The 18,175-nt window shown below is 35.6% G+C and overlaps 1 protein-coding gene across 4 annotated transcripts in view; it reads left to right on the top strand.

The window, feature by feature from the left end:
- The window catches only part of UBR2 (ubiquitin protein ligase E3 component n-recognin 2), a 59,264-nt gene that overhangs the window by 18,327 nt on the left and 22,762 nt on the right, over nucleotides 1–18,175 (top strand). For 2 of the 4 annotated variants that reach the window (XM_061991354.1, XM_061991357.1), the window contains exons 9-24: nucleotides 1,279–1,386; nucleotides 3,153–3,241; nucleotides 4,074–4,172; nucleotides 6,327–6,490; nucleotides 6,575–6,674; nucleotides 7,693–7,821; nucleotides 9,169–9,352; nucleotides 10,375–10,436; nucleotides 11,199–11,309; nucleotides 13,167–13,232; nucleotides 14,578–14,700; nucleotides 15,074–15,137; nucleotides 15,550–15,674; nucleotides 16,942–16,994; nucleotides 17,253–17,355; nucleotides 17,906–17,954. In XM_061991354.1, the coding sequence (XP_061847338.1) occupies nucleotides 1,279–1,386; nucleotides 3,153–3,241; nucleotides 4,074–4,172; nucleotides 6,327–6,490; nucleotides 6,575–6,674; nucleotides 7,693–7,821; nucleotides 9,169–9,352; nucleotides 10,375–10,436; nucleotides 11,199–11,309; nucleotides 13,167–13,232; nucleotides 14,578–14,700; nucleotides 15,074–15,137; nucleotides 15,550–15,674; nucleotides 16,942–16,994; nucleotides 17,253–17,355; nucleotides 17,906–17,954 (1,629 nt within the window). Of the gene's footprint in view, nucleotides 1–1,278; nucleotides 1,387–3,152; nucleotides 3,242–3,900; nucleotides 4,000–4,073; nucleotides 4,173–6,326; nucleotides 6,491–6,574; nucleotides 6,675–7,692; nucleotides 7,822–9,168; nucleotides 9,353–10,374; nucleotides 10,437–11,198; nucleotides 11,310–13,166; nucleotides 13,233–14,577; nucleotides 14,701–15,073; nucleotides 15,138–15,549; nucleotides 15,675–16,941; nucleotides 16,995–17,252; nucleotides 17,356–17,905; nucleotides 17,955–18,175 lie in introns of all 4 variants that reach the window. The other 2 variants (XM_061991355.1, XM_061991356.1) reach the window with 2 other exon arrangements.

Here is an 18,175-nt window from a genome sequence, read left to right as displayed (position 1 = left end):
AGCAGTATGCATATGTTTTGTCTGTGACTCACATGCCCAGCTGCACTTTGGGATGCAGTCTTGCAGTGTGTTCTGGAGTCTGGTTTTGTGAAATGCACTTTTGAAAAAGTTGTATTTCCTGTAGCTTTTTAACAAACATCCCTAAATGTCTCCATTCTGCTCAGTCTTTTAAGCAGGCTGTTAGTGTGCATCTGTTACATGGAGTGATAGAATCGCACTACTTAGCGACATCCAAGTGTAACTGCCTGACCAAAGGGTGACTGGCGGGTGGAGGGGTCTTCTGGTTTGCCACAGTTAGGTTGGATCATTGTTAGGAAGTGGGCGTCAAAATCTAGTTAGTGAATAAAGGGAAGACCTTACTATGGAACTTTGTCACAGGCTTGACTAGTCTATCATTTTTAGCAAATGTTAGGAATAAATATCTATTTGCCATTTGTTGAACAATGCAGGAGTTTCCATTAGTTTGTTGCCCTTTGTAACCGTAATTGGAACTGAATTCTGCAAGGCAAAAAACCCCAAACCCTGGACTGCTATACAGACTCACAGCCTGTATAGAGGTGCAACGTCCAGCATATGGTATATATGGCACTCAGCCATTGCCAAGTCTGCCCAAGAAGCTGAAGCTGAGGTGCAGAAATAAGGGCTACTGTGTGCAGTCGTGTAGTTATGTTAGTGAATATTCATTACTTGCAGTACAAAGCTAAGTTGAGCATTGTTAATATGAACTTGTCTGTGTTCTGTTGCAGATGCAAGCTTGTCTGCAAGCATATAGTAATTTACACATTCATATAATAACAATTATTACTGCTTTCCATTAGGAAAAAATATGTAGAGAAGCTTTAAAATAATAGCATCTAGTAAGTATAAACAAAAATCTTGTATATGAGTTGGTTTACATACAAATTATATTTTCCTTTTGACAGGACTGTAAACAGGAAAAATATAACCTAGAAAAGTAGATTGCTGTATAAGCATTTCCTACATTAGTAAGCCAGCAGCATTTCTGAGAAAGCACATTTTTATTTTATGACTTTGAAACAAATTGTTGTGCTTGACAATTTTCACAAAGTTTCTAATGTTCCCTAAGGTTAGTGTGAAATTTGCAAGTTATAAACTATTTATGTTTCTTTAAGCAAAACATGACTAGTTTTAATCAGTTGTCAAGGAAAAGGGTGCCCTGTGGCTTCTACTATATCCTCTGAGAATTTCAGTATAGCAAAATAATGCAGAAGACTGTGGTAAAGCTATCACTAATTCATATAATTTCTCTTCATTAAGATGGCCTTCGTCGAATTTTGTGTCAGGTTGGTTTACAGGAGGGACCAGATGGTGAAAATTCTTCTCTGGTGGACAAGCTGATGCTGTATGATTCTAAACTGTGGAAAGGTGAGTTTTCTCAACTTTCTGGAAAATAGTAAAGAAAGCTAGGCTTAGAAGTTTTCTTTTTACCCATATCAGCTAATGTTTGATAACTTTTACTATGATGTGTTAAAGATAAAATTGTCCCTTCACAGTGCATTCCAAATGCATTGAAGACAAGATCATAAGGAGATCATTTGGAGATGAGGTTGGGTTTAGATCTAACTTTTCAAAGTAGTCTGAAATTAAGTCTGGTTTGAATATATAGATGACAGTGGTAGTTAAGGGAAATTTAGTAAACAAGAGTGATATGAGGTTTGTTTCCTTGATAGGATTTCAACGTTTATATCGTATGTACCCAAATGCCTCTTATAAGGAATAAGGATAAGGAGGAGGTTTCTGCTTTGATCTGTTAAGAGTTTGTGAGGTATTCTTCAGTGTTCTGAGAATATTCAGTGGAAACTACTGCTTTGTTATTTTAGAGCCCTTAACATTTGGGAAGCCTGATTGATATAATGGGATTGTCAGAAAAGTTGTTACTTTGAGGAAGTAGAGGTAATGTCTTCTCCCTCATGGATTCTGTCTCTGATTTGATATCTTGAGGGGCATGAGGTGTAAGAAACAGAAGCACGAAGAGAAGGCAGAAAATGATATGATATATCTCTCCTTTCCTTATTCAAACACGAATACAATATTTTGAAGATTGCTACCCTCCTTGCAGTGTATTTTCTTCTTCAGTTCTGAGATACAGGTATCCTAGAGTGCTAACTTCTTTTTAAGATAAAAGAAATAAAGAAGGTGGAAAATGGATGCAGTATGGAGAAAATGTTTCTCTTATATTTTATTTTTCTAATACCTTTTTCTTGTGTGAATGGTTGTCTGGTACTCAGATTATTATTTATTTTTTACTGTAAATCTTGTTATCAGAAAGGTACTGCTTTTGTGGACCATTGCAACATTCTTAATACAAGTTTTATGAGGATAATTAATGTCTTTCATATAATCAAGGAGTAACTTTCTCATTTCTAATCAACATCAAGATCATAGAATCACAGAATGGTAGGGGTTGGAAGGGACCTTTAGAGATCATCTAGTCCAACTCCCCTGCAGAAGCAGGGTCACCTAGATCAGGTCGCATAGCAACATGTCCAGGCGAGTCTTAAAGACCTCCAAGGAAGGAGCCTCCACAACCCCTCTGGGCAGCCTGTACCAGGGCTCCATCACCCTCACAGTGAAATAGATTTCTCTACTTTTTCACGTATGCCATAGTTACTCTGCATTAAGGTTTAAAAGAAACCTACAGAAAAAAATGTTACATACGTATGTGTATTTCCAAGCTACATACAGTCAATATTTTCTGGGGTACTGCTCAGATAGACTAGAATTTCAGAGGTAGCTAAGCTGATTGTTTTGCAGAGTTGTTCACAGCTAGCAAAATTTATTTTAGTTTTCAGGACTTAGTGTGCTTTTTTTCTTCTTGGGCCATCCTTTGTTTATTCTGGAAGGAATAGAATTCCGTTCTGGTTTGCTTGACTTGCCTTGTATTTGAAGGTTTGTTCCCATTCAACAGCTCAGTGTTCTCTTATACAGAAGTTATAAATAATGCCACTTGAAGAGTTTTGTTTCATGTATTCTTCTGTCCTTTGATACCACCTGTCACACTTAATCAAAGCAGCTTCTGCTCTGAAATGCACACTTACCCCATTCTGTACAAGTTTACTTTTCTAAATGTTTTTATAATACGTTGATTAGAAAGTAGCGACATGGAATATTTCATTATTTTCTCTTGACAGGAGCTAGAAATGTCTATCACCAGTTATTCATGAGCAGTCTACTTATGGATTTGAAATACAAGAAACTTTTCGCTATTCGCTTTGCAAGAGTAAGTATCTTTCTTACAAAAAGCCATTAAATGCTTAAACTGTCTAGCAAAGAGAGTTTAGTTAGCATACAATGCTTCAAATGAGCTGTTATCCAGAATTTTCTTCCTCTTTTTTTGAAAGTGAATAGTTGACATGAAATGCTGACTACCTTATTTCTGTCTTCAAAGTATTAGCTATACTGACATCTCATCTCCTGGGAAGAAAATGGGCTTTCCAGGCTCCCCAGAACTAAAGCTTTTCAGATGTTTTTGTCTTCACCATCAACTATGCATCACTTCTTAAGAGCTAATCTCTTCTCATTGTTGAGGTGTAAGCTGTTGTAGCACTACTCAGAAATAGTGCTGAAATTCAGCTATGCTGATTAGTAACTAATATTCAAAATGCTTTAAATCAGCACTGCAAAATTCTGCTCACTCTGCTGAAGATAAATAACTTTTTCAGTAGAAAATAAAATATTAGCCTTTGTTGCGAAGATGAGAATGAGTAGATCTTACACGTGAGCAGATTAAATTGTGTACTTTGTACAAAATACCTATATAGTAATCCGTAAGAGCTACTTTTCCCTTTATCATGGCATTAAAGTTTCCCAGAGCAGACATTTAAGTTTTAAAAAATCAGGTCAGTGTGGATTAGAGGTGAATTTCCCCTTGTTGTTTAGAATTACCGGCAGTTGCAGAGAGATTATATGGAGGATGATCACGAGCGGGCAGTATCGGTGGCTGCTCTGTCTGTCCAACTCTTCACTGTACCTACTGTGGTGAGTAGTGCCTGTCTTTCTTTTAAAAACTGATAGTTGGCACTCCTTGCCTTTTTTTGCCTCCTTCTTAATAGAACTATGAGCGATTGCAGAGTGATTTTATGAAAGATGACCACGACAGAGAGTTCTCAATTGCTGACCTCTCGATACAGATATTCACAGTGCCTTCTCTTGTAAGTACTGAAAGACCACAAAAGGAAATCCTTATTTGTTACAAGCCACTTGAGGTTCTTGAAACAAGACTGCAGATTTCTCAACATTACTATGGAAATGCAGGGCACTTCTGCTGCACAGCAGCCTGGCAGTCCACACACACTGTTGTAGGTTTAGAAGTTTAGCATTCAGTATTGCAAAGTTGAAGTCTGGCTTCCCAGAGTGGCCTGGGAATTTTTGTTTTTTTCTTTTTTTGGTTTTCTTTTACTTTTTTTTAGAAAGGTACTGAAATACTTAGAGATACACACATAATATTTAAATTCCTCCTGATACTGAGCTACAGTTACTGTATTTAGAAATCACCATTATGGTTTTCGTATTACAGTTATAGAGCATACCAGTCTGATTCCATTTTATAATGTGAAATTTCCAGTCAACACAACTGCAAGAAATAATGGTCTCATGATATTCCCTGCTTCCTTTGGTACTTGTACACAATGACTTCTTTGAGGTTTCCAGATAATTTTTGTTACAGTGCTTTAGACACTGTTGCTTCACTGAGCTCACTAACTGTTGGTCTTTAACCAGCTTATGCTTGTTTGGGAAATGTCTTTTGGTCTGGTCTCCAAATTAGTCTGCTTTGCTTGTATTACAAAATAGACAAATTAAACTTTGGAACTGTATTGGAAGTAAAAGTCTGATTGTTTTCATAGCTAGAATTGTTTTTTTTTTAAAATAAAGACTCCTTCCAAATTCAATCAGTTACAAAATTCAATAGTAGAATGGAAATTATGATACTGAGCCAAGGTTCTTTTTCAGTTTACTGGGGCTAGATGCTATTTGTAGGAATTCAACAGGACTACATGATTTTGTTTCCATGATTCAGAGCAATATGGTGTTAAATCTTTTAATTTCTATAATGACAGTAAGAATATGGCCCATATTCAGACTCTAGTTAGATTTAGCCAACTAGTATTATTCAAATGGCTATGGTATTATTTTTGTGCTTGGCAGATGAGGTGATAGAATAAAAAAATATTAATAGTTATAAAGGAATTTAAAACATTTCCTTAGAGGAAATGAGATGAAAGTAATTGCAATAAACGCCTACCATATGAATCAAGATTTATTTTTTATATATTTAGAGACACTACTTCTTGACTGAATTAATAAATTGAAGAATGTAAAACCACCCCACTGCCTCCAGTAATATTTTCAAACAGTTGTTAGTAATTTAAGAGTTTGAGCTCTTAAGTAACTAAGGTTTTTTGGTTTGAGGGAGGATGAGTGGTTGTGTTGATGGTGATTTTTAAGGGGAAAATGTTAACTGTTAGATTTTCATCTTTTTTTCTACTGCATTGGCAGTTGTATTTTGCTGTGTCATTAGCAACAGTAAAACCCAGAGGCTGTAGCCAACACAGTGTTTTTGAGGTAGATCAGTTGCCAATCTTCTTGAATCTACTAGCCACATAATAAAATCCTCATGAGATCTGAGAACTTCAAGGACTAACCAAATTGGAGGAGTTCTGGAACAGCTCACAAGCAGGAGATGGCAGTAACTTCTTAGTGCCCCCTACTCTAATGTAGGATTGGGTTAGGTTAGGTTGGGTGTGGAAGATGATCTTTGTCAGACTTTGTGATGCCTGTTACTTGTTTCTTACAATGCATGGATGTAGGCAGTGGCCCTTGAGGAGAATCATAAGTCGTTTCACATAATTTCCATGTGGAAATTGCACTGTACAGCTTCTTAGCGGTTTAGAAGATGCGTTTCACAGCTCTTGATAGTTTGTAAATAGAAAACAGAGAAGCTGTCACTCCCTAAAGGGCTTATACTTAAATTATGTGAGAAGAGACAACCCATAGTTAAAGGGAGGTACAAGTTAATTATAAGACACATAATAACAAACGTCTTGTGCCATAGTTATATAGGCCCAACCATAGTCAAACTTCTATACAGAAAAGATCTGAAGAAAGGGATTATGATTTTTTTGTTTTTTCTGGCTAGATTACTGTTCTATGAATGTGTGAAGATTGGCTTTCAATATGTTCTTCTGTTATTGGTATAACTGTTTTTGATTAAAATTCTTGTATTTTATAAGCTTCATGATGCAACGTGAAACTCTTTTTAGCTTGTATCTGTTAATTACAGCAAGTTTTGATGTACTTTGGTATAGGCTCGAATGTTAATCACAGAAGAAAATCTCATGACCACTATCATCAAAACTTTTATGGACCACTTAAGGCACCGTGACATCCAAGGCAGGTTTCAGTTTGAACGTTACACTGCTCTGCAGGCTTTCAAATTCAGACGTGTTCAGAGCCTTATTTTGGATCTCAAGTAAGTATATTAACTATGTGCTGGTTTGATCAATTGAGGAGAAAAAAAAAAAAGTTAATATTTGGATCTTTCTAATGTATCCAGGTATGTGTTGATAAGTAAGCCAACGGAGTGGTCAGATGGTCTGAGGCACAAGTTTCTAGAGGGTTTTGATGCCTTCTTGGAATTACTCAAATGTATGCAGGTATGTAAATCAGTGAATTACAAAATTTTGCAAAATGAAAGCAGAAAGTTAGCTATCATGATATAAAAATGGAAGAAATCTAATGTACTTTCCCATTTATAACTAGTGCAGTACAACTTTTTTTTTCATGTTTTTCTGAAACATAGCATCTCAGTTTGTTGTAGAAGGCAATAAAAAGGGAGAGCAATTCAAAAAGAAAAATGTCATTTAGGGCATATTTTGCAGTTATAGAGAAAGAAGAGACACGGTTAAGTGTGTGAGGAAAATCTGGTCTATCTTAACTGACTTGCCCGCCTAGAAGGAGCTCCAGTTACTACTTAGGTGTCAGCAGAGTTACTCCTTGTACTGAGTAATATATAGTTCCTGACATACAAATAGACTTCTTCGGTGGTTTTATTTTTCCCAGCTTTTTCATGTGCTATGTTACTTTAAGAGGAATATTTTAGAAGTAGTGCAGCTTTTTACAAGGGCAAATTGACTGTATGATCAGTAAGGTGTAAGTCAGAATCAGACTTGCAGTGCTTCAGTAGCATACCTATCCCAGTACTTAGTTTTTGTTAGTCTGTTAATGATAGTCTCTTGCATATATTGTAATCCTCGGATCATGCTGGTATTTTCTTATGCCAAGAGCTGATGAGATACTGTAGCACCCAGTCTTTAGTTAATACTTAACCACATTTAATAGTGCATCCCTAGAAAATTCAAAACAAAGCTGTGTAAGATAATGTCTGTATGCAAACATTCTACTCATAATACTGAAATGTCTGCAGGTGTTAATAGTATTTAGAGCTTATATACAAAACCTTTCTTGTCCTAATATTCTCTTCCAGTTCCTATTTTATTTTTTTGTTATTATTTTGATGTTTATAATTCCTTTTCAGATGGTCACAAACTTATTTTTTCCTGTTGCAGTAGTAATTATTTATAAGGACAAGTAACCACTGTCTCTCACTTATGGTAACGTTGTCAATGTATTTCAGTGATATATTGTTGAAACACATAGTTGTTTTTATTCTAGGGTATGGATCCCATCACTCGTCAAGTGGGACAACACATAGAAATGGAACCAGAATGGGAAGCAGCATTTACATTGCAAATGAAATTAACACTTGTTATTTCAATGATGCAGGACTGGTGTGCATTAGATGTAAGTTCCTTCTTGAATTGTTTTCCATGCAAAGAGGGAAAAACCCCAAACACTAATACATGTAAGAATTGAGCCAAACACGTAACTGTGCCATAAGCCAAGATGTTTAAACATGTCTTTTATAGCTTGGAATGACCAATTCATAAGAGTGGGATAAACCTTTTAAAAAACTAATGCAGAGAGAGTTTTGTCAGACATCTGAAAATTGTGATCATCACAACGCTATCAGGTTGTAATTTTCATAGGAAGGGAAACAGAGAACTAGGCCTTGGATCTACCAAATGCTACCTCATTACAAATCAGGCTTCTACTTCATAAATGGTTCAAGTTCTAGCAGTACAGAACTTTCAGCGTGGTAAACTATGGCTGTGGAACAAGTAATCCTAGAATAACTGAACATTAAAACTGGCTTGAATCTGTCACTGTTAGTTAATGTGCAGGTTTTACTAGCCTAAAATGATCTGAAAGTTCCCATAATGTCAATACCTATAAAAATACTCTAGTGAGTGTTTTTTCTAGTCAGACGTAACTGGTATCAGTTTCACAATCTGTGCCGCCCTTAATTCAACTCCTTTTCTTGGATTTCTTACTAATTTTGCAGGACTCTTACTAAAGGTAGAAACCTCAAACCCATTACATTTTGTTGACAATAAACTAACCATGAGCCAGCAATGTGCCTTTGCGGCCAAGAAGGCCAATGGCATCCTGGGATGCATCAAGAAGAGTGTGGCCAGCAGGTCGAGGGAGGTTCTCCTCCCCCTCTACTCAGCCCTGGTGAGGCCTCATCTGGAGTCCTGTGTCCAGCTCTGGGCTCCCCATCTCAAGAGGGACAGGGAACTGCTGGAGAGAGTCCAGCTCAGGGCCACCAAGATGATCAGGGGACTGGAGCATCTTCCTTATGACGAAAGGCTGCAGGAACTGGGGCTGTTTAGTCTAGAGAAGACTGAGGGGGGATCTCATTAATATTTATAAGTATATAAATAGTGGGTGTTAGGAGATTGGGACATACCCTTTTTCTGTTGTATCTAGCAACAGGACAAGGTGTAATGAGATGAAGCTGGAACACAAAAAGTTCCATTTAAACATAAGGAAAAACTATTTTACTGTTCAGGTGAGGGAACGCTGGCACAGGCTGCCCAGGGAGGGTAGTCTCCTTCCTAGGAGGTCTTCAAGACTTGCCTGGTCATGTTCCTGTACAACATGATCTAGATTGACCTGCTTCTTGCAGGGGGGTTGTACTAGATGATCTCTAAAGGTCCCTTGTAACCCCTACCATTCTATGATTCTTCTATTTTTCAGAGCTCTGGTCTTTATTAATATCTCTGTAAACTTTGGTCTTTCTTTTAGGAAAAAGTGTTAATTGAAGCTTACAAGAAATGCCTGACTGTATTGATGCAGTGTCATAGTGGTTTTACTGACGGAGAGCAGCCTATTGTTCTCAGTATGTGTGGACATTCAGTTGAGACCATCAGATACTGTGTTTCTCAGGAAAAAGTTAGCATTCATCTCCCAGTTTCTCGTTTACTTGCAGGTATGAGCTAGTTTAAAAATATTTTGGGAAATGAAAAATGTATAAATGTGATTTTTATTTCTGTGTACATCAGGAACCACACAGCAGTTATTTAAAGGATGAACGGGATGCGTTTTTGCCATTTTCTAGCGGTTTGATCACCTTTAGGCAAGGCGTTGTTATTGTTTCAGGCCTGGGAGAGATTGCCTCATGCCTCTGAATTTCTCAGTGAGGTGTGTTGTAGGCAGTTACTGCTGTTTTTGTCACTTGAGTGATGCAAAAGAAATGCAACAAAATATAGACTATAGTTGACTGTTTTGAAATATGTTTAGCTGTCAGATTGAATAGACTAATCAGTTCTGTTAGAACAGATTTATCAAACAGATGTGTCACCAGAAAATTAAGCTATATCTTTCTCTTTATATTGTGCCTCTTCTGTTTGAGTTGTGTTGAAAATAAGGTTGATAAATTTTAGTTAACAGAATCAGAAAGTCATATGCTAAAAATAGGTTCAGAGGTAATGAAATGAAAAAGGTAATTCTTAGGTCAAATAGTATGGAGCTCAGTGTGAAATAACTTTCAATGTTTTAATCTTTAAGCAAAACCCGAATAATAAAACAAACCATAAAATCCTTATGTATTTTGTAGGGACCTCATTATAGTTCCTGAGATATTTTATAAACCTCTAAGTCTTGCTAGAAAGGATGAAGTATCTGTTTTTGATAAATTCCCTTGACAGACCAAGGACTCTTGGCTGTCACTGAGGAGACAGGAAAGGGTCAAAAGAGAAGCAAAACCCTCACTTACACTGCAAGTTTTATACAAATACTTTTGGAAAATTAATTTTCCTAAAATGTATGCTTAGTGCATCTCTTTGGGAAATGGCAGATTTATCCTTGGAGCTACACAGCTAACTTACTTGTAGCAAAGTCCAGAAAGTTGTAGCTGTGTCTGATAGTAAATTAAATGACCTTTTTTGTCCAATTCAAATTATACATTGCATTACACACAATATTTTATATTTTCTTCATGTCTTTCTGTAGGCTTGCATGTTTTGCTGAGTAAAACTGAAGTGGCATATAAATTTCCAGAGCTGCTACCCCTGGTATGTAATTAAATGTAGCATATTAATTAAATATAATTAATGCTGAATCTGAAGTTGGTCATGTAAGTGTAGGATATTATGAAACAAAACAAAGGCCTTTTTTTTTTCTATGAGTTCTGTTCAGATAGTCTATCATTAGTAGATACAGTTACCTCTCAAAAGATTAATATGTAGATGTTCATGACTGGAACATAAGCAATCAGTATTGCTCTATTAAATAACTTGAGTTTAAGGTTTGTCTTTTGTTCTTCATTTTGTTCTTCTTTTACGAATATAAACTGGTTTTGGCAACTCCTGACAGGGTCTTCCTCCTTCTCCTTGGCCTAGGTTACAACTTTCTTCCCAGATTCTTGCTTCCTGTATGTTCTTGTTGATAAGCTGTTTCTTTAAGGGGAAGTTACAAAGGATAATATAAATTGAAAGAGGAGAAAACATAACTGGGAAAAGAAATCTCGCTGTCTTTTAAAAGAAGTACTTCACCTTTGAATGACAGAAAGCAAATGACAATGTTTTTAAGTTTATACTGTTGATGTTTAAAATATGAAACTTACTGTACAAATAACCTGAAGCCTGTGTGGAGTGCTTCCGTGGAGCAAAGACTAAAGCATATAAAAACTCTTGAATAGGCTCGTAAAACCTTTTGTGTTGGATTTGTTTCTCTTTTGTATTGCCAGAATATTTTAATTATCCCAAATATCCTTCATTTCAATCCCATTTTCATTTTCTTGGTATATATCAAAATATTGTATTTTCTTAACACAGAGTGAACTTAGCCCACCTATGTTAATAGAACATCCTCTACGATGCCTAGTCCTGTGTGCCCAAGTGCATGCAGGGATGTGGAGAAGAAATGGGTTCTCTCTTGTTAATCAGGTAAGTACATAGTAACTGTAGAATCACAGTTTTCTGATAACTTCACCAAGGTAATTTCAGACATCAAAATGTCTTCTTCCTGTGTTCATTTTAAATTTCACTTAAGTAAATCTTATGGAAGGCAACATGAGGTACGCATTGATATCAACACATCATTTGAATATTTGTACTTTTCAGCTGGTCTTTAATTTGTTAGAAGTTGCTTTTTAGTTTCGGGACTGCTACAGTGCTCAGTAAAATTAGTGCTCTGTGGGTAAAGAAATTTTAATGTAATGCAGTTAATGAGTCTTAGCCTTTTTACTGTATACTGTCCAACAGCAGCGTGAAGTGTGTAATGAGATCTGAGTATCTAGAATAATGCATTCATCACCTTCACATAAAAGTGTATCAAATATAAAAATATGCACCATTAAGATATGATTATTTATCTTCAGAAAGTAATTGAAATCTGAAGACCACACAGAAGCATTAAAACCAGCACAGAACTGAGTGGTTTTTTTGACTTTTCTCTCTCATTTCTTTCATACTTGTGGAGACTAGCTTCATCCATCTGTAAACTCATTTTCTCTGTGTTTGTATCAATTAGGTCTTAGGTGTTTCAAGCATAAAAAAATACAAAATGAGTACTGTAGTGTCAGTGCCACCCACCAGGGTGATTGTCTAAAGTGATTTTCTCAGCAAGATGCAAATTACAACAGAAATAGGGTTTAGTTCTGTGAGGTGTTAACTTGATTTATTTGCAAGAAACTCTTTTCGCTCCCACAAGCCCCCATCTTCAGTAGATAATTGCAAAGCATGTGTTTTAGGAGGCTGAATTAAACTGCTCAAACATACTCTACTCTGACACTTCTTGCCTCTTAACCTGATGGGTCTTTATAAGGCGATATCCTTTACTGTCATCAAAACAAAAATTCTAGTTATGTACAATTATAGCAGCACTCATATTACTGTTGGTATACATCAAATCTGAAGTTTCAGCATGGCTTTTAATGGAGAAATAAGTATCCGTTAATTTCCCTGATAGTCAGCACTTTGAAATTAAGAGCCTAGTTCAGTTTAAGTAATACACTCCCACAAAGGGTGTCCTTTTTCTTTCCTTTGGCTATGGAGAGCTCATGTTCAGCCAGCTCCTTTTTGGATATTTTCCTGGAAGATAGGAATGTGCATCTATATGTGTGGATTATTAGTGTGGAGAAGAGATTCCATGTAATTCAGGTGAAAAATGACATGTCTGTAGAGGAAGGCTTAGCATACTGAATATTGTTTCCATTCCCAGACAGAAACTTGACAGCCCTCTTTAATTTTTCCTTGATTGTGGTAGAATCAAACATATCCCCATTTTAGTGCCATGCAGTGATTGTGTTGTTGCTGCTGCTTGGTGCAGTAGTCTTCAGTTCACTCCCAGGATGGTTTGGATTAAGTATGATTGTTTCACAGTATTAACATTTTGCTGAAACTGACAATTCCTGAAAGATTATAACTCAAATAAGTAAAAAGGAATTCATGGAGCAGAGAGAGAACAATTTTTCAACTGCAAGGACTTTATCTCCTGTGAATTTCAAACACTTAATTGCTAAACAAGTAGATATGTTAAATTGTAGCCCAAAGAGGTCGACATGATTTTTCATTCTAAGTGTATATGGTCTAGATATTAGATCAACTCAACACAGCCAACAACTAATTTTGGGCTATATAAAAATGTTTTTTGCATACAGATACATTTGTGTATTTTTTTTCAGATCACAGACTTATTTTTTGTTTACTGATACTGTATTGCAAAGTTTATTTTTCCATAATGAAACTAAATTTGGATTAAATGTGATGTTTGTTAATTACCGTGTGTTTGGGTTTTTTCAGATTTATTATTATCATAATGTGAAGTGCAGGAGGGAGATGTTTGACAAGGACATAGTAATGCTTCAGGTAACCACATGTGTCACTTGACTTTTTTTCCAAGCGTTCTCAGGATATGTATGTGTTTGGTTTTGTGTCCATCAGAACCTTACAATGTTAAATAAATACCTAAATTTTTGTGGAAGAGCTTGTTTTTATTTTATTGTATCAGTCTCTTATGGGATGATTTGTAAAGGAAGCATCATCCTTGTTTTATTTAAGTGTACTGTGGAAAGTGCAGAATTTTCTGTGTAATGTGTAAATGTTACATCTTCAAAAATGTAATATTTTACTTAATTTGTCATGCTGTACTGTAAGTTGTATGAGTCTGCAGGTGTTTGGTAACGTGCTCAATATGTTGTTCGTGTTCTCACTCCCTTGAAAGCTGACATCTAAAATGCTGGACAGAAAGTGGAACCTCATAAAGTAGTTTGTGGTTTTGTTGGTTTGGGTTTTTTTTTCCTTCAGAAGAGATTTTATGAGTTTGGCAATCTGCTTGGGTCTCACATAGGGATGTCTGGTGCATTACTTCTACATCAAGAGTGATAAAAACTGCAATTTGCAGCTTGGGATGTGTAGTTCACCTAGACAGCAATTTTTTTTCTGAGCAAGTCCCTCAAATATTACCTAGAGTTAGGAATAACCAAAATGTTGCATATGACCTGAATTACATCTGCTTTCACACATATTTCCCTGAGGCTTGATCTGCCCCTAATTTTTAATAATCAGCTACAGCTGCCCGTTTGGGTAGATATCCTTCAGTTTTGTTGGAAATTATTCTGTCTTAAGGATAGTCTTATTAGCAGTAGTAAACTAACATAAGAAATATTTATAATTGACTAGTTTAGATGCACTGTTTGCTAAACAGGTAAAATTTTGGCTAGTAGATTTCAGAAATGGAAGTGAATGTTCGTGACTATATTGAGATGTTAGTATTCTCCTTTCCAGGGTGGTTTGGGAAGTCTTGCTGAAGTCTTCAGCCTTTGTTTTGAGGATCATGATTTGTTTTTAAAATCTTCATGTGCTATGATATAGATATTATGCCGTCTGAAAGTTGAGACAACAATAACAACCAACCAAAAATCTTTCATTGAATTTCGTTTAGAGTATTTGAGATAGGAGTAACTTGACTATATTGCACTTAAAAGTTGATCAGAAATTATTGATAAAACATAGGATCCTGCTTGTCAAACATGCTGTCACTTGTTTATTGGAGTCCTAGGAGAGTAAAGATAGGTAATTAAATCTTTGTGTTCAGTACAGAGCAATAGGAATCAATTTCATAAAGAGTATACTGTGAGCATTGTATTTAAATATGCAAACATGCTAGGATAATACCCAATCTGTTTTCTGTTTATTTTTTTTTCTTTAATAGACAGGTGTGTCTATGATGGATCCAAATCACTTCTTGATGATAATGCTGAGTCGCTTTGAACTTTATCAGATATTTAGTACTCCAGACTATGGCAAAAGATTTAGCACAGAAAATACTAACAAGGTATTTTGTATACTACTGCAGTAGAAAACTTGCAATTTTGTTTTTGAAATGTGTCAGATGGTGTTGTGCTGAGACTACATAATTTTTTTTATAAAAAAGGAAACCTTACATTTTAATTTTGTTTGAGCAGGTTGAAATACGCACAGGTATTTTTTACAAGTAAAAGTGGTAAACATCAGAAGCTGGTGCATAAATCTTTCATTGTTTAAGAAGCTTAAGGCAGTTGTGATTCCATTTCAGCAGAGCTTTATTTGGGAGTGCTAAGGGTGAAAACACACAATGTTTTGAAGCACTGAAAAAAAAAATTAGTATATGGAATAATTCTTTTACCCTTAATTGAAAAGATATAAATTCTTTCTTTATTTTACTTCAGGATGTTGTTCAACAAAATAACACCCTAATAGAAGAGATGCTGTACCTCATTATAATGATTGTTGGTAAGTTCAGAGTGCGTTTAATTTATTTTTTAGAATGTAGTCTCTTTAATGGTCTGGAATGACCATCTTTTATTGTTATCTCAAGTTCAGTTCTCATTTGAACTTACTGTAGTTCTGACGTCTTTCCTATGAGAAAAAAGCCTTGAGGTGAAGTGCTCAGGGACATGGTTTAGTTTAGTGATGGACTTGGCAGTGTGAGGTTAGTGATTGGACTCGATGATCTTAAAGATCTTTTCCAGCCATTAGGATTCTATGGAACTGGTTTAGATTAATGTTATGCATTTTGGAACCCTGGTAGGTGAACACAAAGTTTCACAGAAGAGACTTATTTTTCAATCTTTTCCAAAGTTGAAAAAGTAGAGAAATAAAGTTTTTAAATAATTTTTTTAAAAAAAAATTTTTATTCTTACAGGTGAAAGATTCAGTCTTGGAATAGGACAGGTAAACCCAACAGATGAAATCAAACGAGAGATCATTCATCAGCTGAGCATCAGACCAATGGCTCACAGTGAACTAGTAAAGGCATTACCTGAAGATGTAAGTAACAGCTTGGCAGGGGGAGAAACAACAACTTTATAAGGCTGACTGCTGAAATTTTTTCCTATGCAAGTTTGTGCCACTTAATGTGGAATGAGAGCAGCATGATTATACTAAGAGCAGGGTTGGCATGAGTACAGATTAATACTTGTCATGGAGAAGGTAGAAAAGAGCTATAGAAGAAGAAAAAGCACATGAAAGAAATAGGAACCTGACAGCTTCTTCAACTCTCTTCACTCTCTAATAGTTTCTTATCAGGCCATATGGCTGGCAGTCTCTGCAGTCTGCTTGTAAGCCCTGAATAGATGTGTGGAAGCAAGTTCTTGGAGCTCTCCAGAAATATAAGCTGTTTTAAAGCCCAACAATAATTGAAAAGACATGGAATCAGACACAGTATAACAACTTGTGTAACATAAATACTTCATTTGCATGGACAAAACCATTTATCCGAGTTCTGATATGAGTGGTTTGTAGGATAGCAAAGTTTATTTTTTAAATATTCTCTTACATATGAGATTTCTGAAGACAGTCAAAATTCAAAATTCATCTTCTGCTATACTGGTAGTGCTTTTAATGGTAAATTCTGAAATGTTATTCATCGTTTGAAATATTTAAACTGTTTGAAAAGACAAATTTTAGGGTGACATTATCATTTTTTAAAAAATAATTTAAAGTTGGATGAAAAAGCAAACTAGGATTTAAGCTAGAGTTCTAAATTGTATTGTCAGTCTTAAATACTTTTTCCCTGGCCTGTTAACTGCTATGTCAATTGCAGGAAATGGATGGGAATATGTAGTAGTAACCAGTGTATGAAGTAGTGTCATGTATTTGAGCTGATTTCTCCTGCTGCCTTCTGTGATTGTTCTACCATTTTTCAGTGACCTTCCTTCTTAGCTTTCCTGTATTTATTTCGTTTGAAAGGCCTAGGAACCAAAAATACTGACTGTATATTCCTAAGATAGATGTTACAGTAACAAAAATAAATTCTTAAGTTAGCTTGCTTAGCCTAAGTTTATTATGAAAGGGAAAAGCAGTAAAAATTAAGCACTTGAAATGGTGTGTTTTTTTTAATATTTTAAAAATATTTTTCCAGAGATGCTATTCCTGAATGTATTTTCATGCTGTGTGCTGTAGCGTTCTCAAGTGCCAGTAAAATGACTTTGTACTACATTTAATTTTGTGTGCTTATCTAGTGTCATATGATATTTGAAAGTGTTCTATCCAAGAACTACAGTAACACAGTGTCTTGCCTTTTCACTCAATGTAGGAGAACAGAGAGACAGGAATGGAAAGTGTGATTGAAGAAGTGGCATGTTTCAAGTATGTTTTCCTTTATTGTAATATTTCAATGTTGAAAATGGAATATCTAAATTAGTGAAAATGAAAGGATAGAAGAAAGAGGGCTGGACGCGGAGTTTTCCCATGGCTTTAATCATATATCATTCTTAATACTGTTACTGATTTGATTTCTAGAATGCCTATCGAGCAGTGTTTTTTCAGCTGTTCTAGTGAACCATTTATGTTTAGATGTTAATAACCAGTGAACATAAGGACTTGTTTTGTTGGGTTTTTTTGTAGGAAACCTGGATTAACAGGCAGGGGGCTGTATGAATTAAAACCAGAATGTGCCAGGAGCTTCAATCTGTATTTCTATCACTTCTCAAGGGCAGAGCAATCAAAGGTAAACATTCATTTTTGTTTGTTTTTATTTTGTGTCTTTCTTGGTTTGCTTTTTTTCCAAAGCTTCATTCTGTGAAGAAGTATTATCAAGTTGTTAAAAGTTAACTTTTAAAAGTTAACTTCTTTGAGAATATTAACAAGATTGTCCAAGAATTCTCATTGATTTCTGTGCCACCAAACCCTGTGCCCTATACAGAACTGTTGAAATCATTGGACTTTCAGGACCCTGTCTTATTTTACTAAAATTATTTAAGCAATCTGTGTTTTTGCTTACTTTTATGGAAATTACCATTTTAGCTCAGTCTTGTCTTGTAGTTTTATGCTAGAAAAAGAATCCAGGCTGGCTCAAGGTGAAAGATTAATTTTAAAGATGCATGCCCCACTTTACAAGTAGAATGTAAGACAAACTGAAGAGACATGGAAGCTTTCTTGTTTTATTTAAGGCTGAGAAAAAGGGGAAAAACAGTGGTGTTGTAATAAAGCTAAGAATTAATTTAATAAAGATAATAATTAATTTCCTGTGTTACATTGTTGTTATTCTTCCATTTCAGGCAGAGGAAGCACAAAGAAAGCTGAAAAGACAGAACAGGGAAGATACAGGTATTTGAGAGAAGATGGGAGAAGAGGGAAGCACTTATGAAGCTTTGTATTGCCCTAGTACTAGTAGCCTGTTCTTAGGCTAGCCAGAAATTGAAAATGTAGCAATCCCTCTTATGTCTCCCCTGTTATAGATGGGAATCTGATCCACTATGGAACCAGCCTTCTGAATGGCTTATTCCTTTGGCTTTTCTGTTACATGACAAGCCATGTTGAATGTTACA

Source organism: Colius striatus, chromosome 2, assembly GCF_028858725.1.
Source record: "Colius striatus isolate bColStr4 chromosome 2, bColStr4.1.hap1, whole genome shotgun sequence".
Lineage (NCBI taxonomy): Eukaryota > Metazoa > Chordata > Aves > Coliiformes > Coliidae > Colius > Colius striatus.
Note: the sequence above shows the minus strand (reverse complement) of the source record. Positions and strands in the feature narration are given on the sequence as shown.